This window comes from Cavenderia fasciculata (assembly GCF_000203815.1).
Source record: "Cavenderia fasciculata unplaced genomic scaffold Scf_Dfasci-G-o-01g03.f1-3, whole genome shotgun sequence".
NCBI lineage: Eukaryota > Evosea > Eumycetozoa > Acytosteliales > Cavenderiaceae > Cavenderia > Cavenderia fasciculata.
In genome coordinates, this window is record NW_004457726.1 from 1,693 (window position 1) to 6,278 (window position 4,586).

The following is a 4,586-nucleotide window of genomic DNA, read 5'->3' on the forward strand; positions in this document are numbered from 1 at the left end:
TCTCTCTCTCTCTATATATATACAGGTATCTTCTTTTAAATATCAATTATAAAGTAAAAAAAAATCTTTAAAGATAAAAAAATATAAAAGTGTAATATATTTGATATTTGGGTGATGAACAAATACTATAATGATCCTCTCTAAGCAAAACTCTCGGTTTTGCAAAGAGCGATTCATCGTTTTATTATTTATTTTCAGTGAGTCATTTATATGACATCTACTTTTAAAAAAAAATTCTGAAAAACTGATAATTGTCTTAAAAATAATTTGAAAAAGAGAGCGTCATAAATTTATCTGTATTAAAATATAATAATAAATTTTTAAAAAAGAAAATAGAACAATTGTGGAAGCTTGAAAAAAATGCGTACTTAGAAAAAATTTCTAAGTACGAAGTATTTTCCTCATAAAATTTTCAATTTAGAATTTCATATTTTAAATTAACTCCTAATATATACGATAGATATATACTTATTTATACCACTTTCACTAAAATAATTACTTAAAAGTACTATTCTCTTATCTAAAAGTACCAATAGTTACCAAAGTCTCATAGTAACTCAAGTATTCCAGATTCAATCCTAACTAGTCGGGAGTTCGATTACCAGTTACGACATTGATATATATAACAACGTGTTAGTGTATTGGGGTTAAATGGAAAAAGGGTTAGGGTTAGGGGTTAGGGTTCTATAAGCTGCTACCAGGGCCAGGGCCAAGTTTAAATTTTTATATTGTACTCCATACTAAAATATAAGTATATTTATGAGTATATCACACCAATTAAATAACTTTTGAAGAGTTTGAGGTAATTCCAAAGGATTATTTTTCACCAAAAAAAACCAAAAATTTTCTAAGTATGAAAATCCTTGTTGTAATTCTATACCTAACTATTAATACCCCAAGTGTATATTTTAGTAAATATTATACTAAAACAACTACGCTATCAAATGAATTCACTTATAAACTGCATTTATAGATTCATTCACATCAAAAATTTGGTGGCCCTCTCCGTTTTCAGATTACTTGTTCAATTCTATAATGAACAAACAATGAACAAAAAATGAACAAATGGGACTAATCTGGCTTCTATATCACCAATACCAGGCTCCAAATTTGAAGTTGGTGTCAGTAGGTACTTATTTAGTTGCACTTTTTTGGTTTCGATCCCAAATTTGGAGGTTTACATTCCACATACCAAATCACTATCACAGAATGGTTTTTTATCGGACAGGTTGATCAGGTACAGGTTGGAAAAGTGTCTAGGTTGTCCGGTGACCTACATATATGCAAAGATTTGCTTGGCCCTAACTATAAAACGGACACTATGACCCTCATTCCGATACTGAAAAATCATGTGGTTATTATGGGGTAAATTCAGTTTTGGTGAAATATTGTACCACAATATACCAGAATGCGTATAAAACTTAGCCTAATATAGAATATATTCCTCATCTATCCTATACTACACCCTCACACTCAACAATAATATCTTCACCAATATTAACAACACACTCACCAACCAGATCGATTCTAGATAACACGAATCATCGCATCAACAACACCCCAACCGCTAGTGGTGTCACCCTATACGAATTCGGTTAACCATCGCACATGTGGTTCGTAAAAGAGTCTAACAGGTTCAATCAAGGAAAGCCACTCGCAAGAGTGACTTTAGTTTTTAGTTTTGATGGATTCGATCATACAGATACAGATAGATATTGAAGCCAGGGCTCCGAACCGTCATCTTGGTTCGGTTTGACAATACCAAGATCCAAACCGATAGCATCGGTTTAGTCCAAATAGCATCGGTTTTGTCATTTTATTGTAAAAGCAAACCGTTGAAACTATGGACGGTTTGAAGATTGTTAAAATTAAATCCAAACCAATCGGTTCAGATCAGTTTCGGTTTCAGTCAAAATCAGTTTATTGGACCTCAGTTAGGAGCCCTGATTGAAGCATAAGACATGCCTCAAACTAACCCATTCTCACCCATTCTCACCCATTCTCATAATGAACCATATAAAGGTACTATGGCCCTAACTATAAAACTGATACTATGGCCCTAACTATAAAACTGATACTTTGGCCCTAAACTATGAAACTGATACTATGGCCCTGACTATAAAACTGATACTTTGGCCCTAAACTATGAAACTGATACTAATGGCCCTGACTATAAAACTGATACTATGGCCCTAAACTATAAAAATTAACATCTTCAGATATTATATTAGTTTTTTTTGCATTTAAGTTTATTCATAAAATTTTTTAAAATATTTGTTTATATCAGTTTATAAAATGGGTTATTTCTATCTTTTCGCAATTTGATAGTTCTTTTTTGTGTTTTGTCCATGTTGGGAGGAGGTATTATCTTGAAAATATTCAAAAAAACATCCCCATAGGTTTTCATAACTTTTCTAAGTCCTTTAATTCGGAGGTTTAAGTTTACATCAATGAATTTTATACATTTTGATTCTCCAAACATCTCTATCCATTTGAACACATAGTTATTCACTTTCGATTTTCCAATATAGTAATATTTTGAAAACGCATCATCAGCACTCATTTTGCGTAAATCTTGGTCTTTTTGCATATATCCAGGTTCAATGAAACTATTATAAAATGATCTGTCAAAGATATGCAAACAATCATCCAATATTGGTTTAAAACTAAATAATGATAAATTAGATATATAAAATGTCAAAATGAAAATCTGAAGAAACATACCTTTTAGATGACATCAAAGCTATTACAAAATCTTTCACCATTGAAGCAATTAATAAATGAATTAAAAATTGTTCGCTTTCTTCAATTTGATAATCTTTTTTATAGATTCTATGTAGGGAATCATATAAAATTCTTACATGACCAATTTTATCAAACAAAGTTTGAGTATTTTCGTCAGTATTGTGGTTGGAATCGTTATTATTATTACTTGAATTGTTATTATTATTGGTATTGTTTGTTTCATGGATTTCATTAATGAAATTGTTCGAATCACTAAATCGATCGTTATGGTTGATTAAAGGGTTATTATAATTATTATTATTATTATTATTATTATTATTATTATTATTATTATTATTATTATTATTATTATTATTATTATTATTATTATTATTATTCTTTTTACTTGAATTATTATAGGTATTGTTATTTAAATTATAATTATTATTGTTCGATTTGGTATTTGATACATTTTTTCTTTCCATTTTTCTATAGTTTTGTTGTTCTAGTTGCCACCTATGATATTTTCTCATTTCAAAAGTATTACTTAAGATAGTTTCAAATGATAAATAATTTAAGGGATAGTTGTAGTTGTTGATTAATTGAACTCTTGTCTTTGAATTTCTAGGATTGAAGTCGATCTTATAGCTACTATATAAATCCATTTTCTTTAAAGTAACTTTGTAAAATCTTTTCATCCATTCCTTAAGTTCCAACATTGATTCTTTATCATCCTGTGGATCGATATGAAGAAAAATCTTCTTGTATAAGTGAGATAAATTTACTTTACCAATGGATAGATGCAAATCTTCTCCATAAAATGGTTTTGAAAACATAGACCTATTAAAACAATAAAAACCATGATCTCTATTACAAAATTTTTCCACTGTTTTTGAAAGGAATTTATCATCATCAAAGTCTAATCTTCTAAAAACACCATTCAATAATTTTATAAATATATAAATATTTACAAATATACTTTGAATTGGTTGCTGTGTTAAAAAACTAGAAACAAAATGATTAGGATATGTATCATATTTTCCATCTATCTTTAATTTTTAACTAGAGACATACTTGTTTTCAATTCCCATCTTTTGTAAAATAATAACACTGTCATGCAATAATATTAAATGGTCAAGTATTTGCTTGTAGTATGTTAAAGTCAAGTTGTGTCTGAATTTTCCATATTCTGTAGTATTCACGGATTTAAATTTCAATGGCTGAAGCTCTAAATGTGGATCGTCTTCGTCGTATTCAATAGAAAATTGAGGAATAATGTGTTTGACCAATTCTAAATATTCCAATAGCATTACTCTTTTACCATTTTCATTTGTTGTAAGTATTGGTTTATATGGGACTCTTACTTCAAATCTTGCACCTAACTTTTGGTCAATTTTATCCTTCATAGATTGAGGTTTATCTTCACAATGTTGCACCATTGTTTTCTTAAGGATATCGTCATACCCTCCTTGGAATGTATTTGAGTTTTGAATTTTAGAACCCATAATTGGATATCCAACTTTAATAAAATTAAAAGGTTTGAGTTAATTATTGGATCTATTCGTTCATGGGTATATATATATATATTATACTAACCTTCAATGCATAATTTAAGTTGGCAATGTACATCTCTAATAAATTTTGTAGGAATATCCAGTGAACCTTCTTCTTCTAAGTTTGGATAAACTTCAGTTGACAACCCATATAATCTTTTTGTTTTATCTTGGTCAGTGATTTGAAACTTTGCAACTTTTGATAAAAGTATTTGAACTAACATGACAATATCAGAATGGTTCATAGATAGAATCTTTGAATCCATTTTTGTATAGAGTTTGGAAGTATGATAGGCATTTACATAAACT

General features: G+C 28.9%; 1 protein-coding gene across 1 annotated transcript in view; it reads right to left on the reverse strand.

Annotated features, from left to right (window-relative positions):
* Window positions 1-4,543, reverse strand: part of DFA_04231 (uncharacterized protein) — a gene marked incomplete at both ends in the record, with an annotated part of 6,091 nt that extends 1,548 nt beyond the window's left edge. The window contains 5 exons of the mRNA XM_004358170.1: window positions 469-520; window positions 2,464-2,666; window positions 2,725-3,729; window positions 3,799-4,243; window positions 4,321-4,543. Of these exons, the coding sequence (XP_004358227.1) occupies window positions 469-520; window positions 2,464-2,666; window positions 2,725-3,729; window positions 3,799-4,243; window positions 4,321-4,543 (1,928 nt within the window). The remainder of the gene's footprint in view (window positions 1-468; window positions 521-2,463; window positions 2,667-2,724; window positions 3,730-3,798; window positions 4,244-4,320) is intronic.
* Window positions 4,544-4,586: the final 43 nt, after the last annotated feature.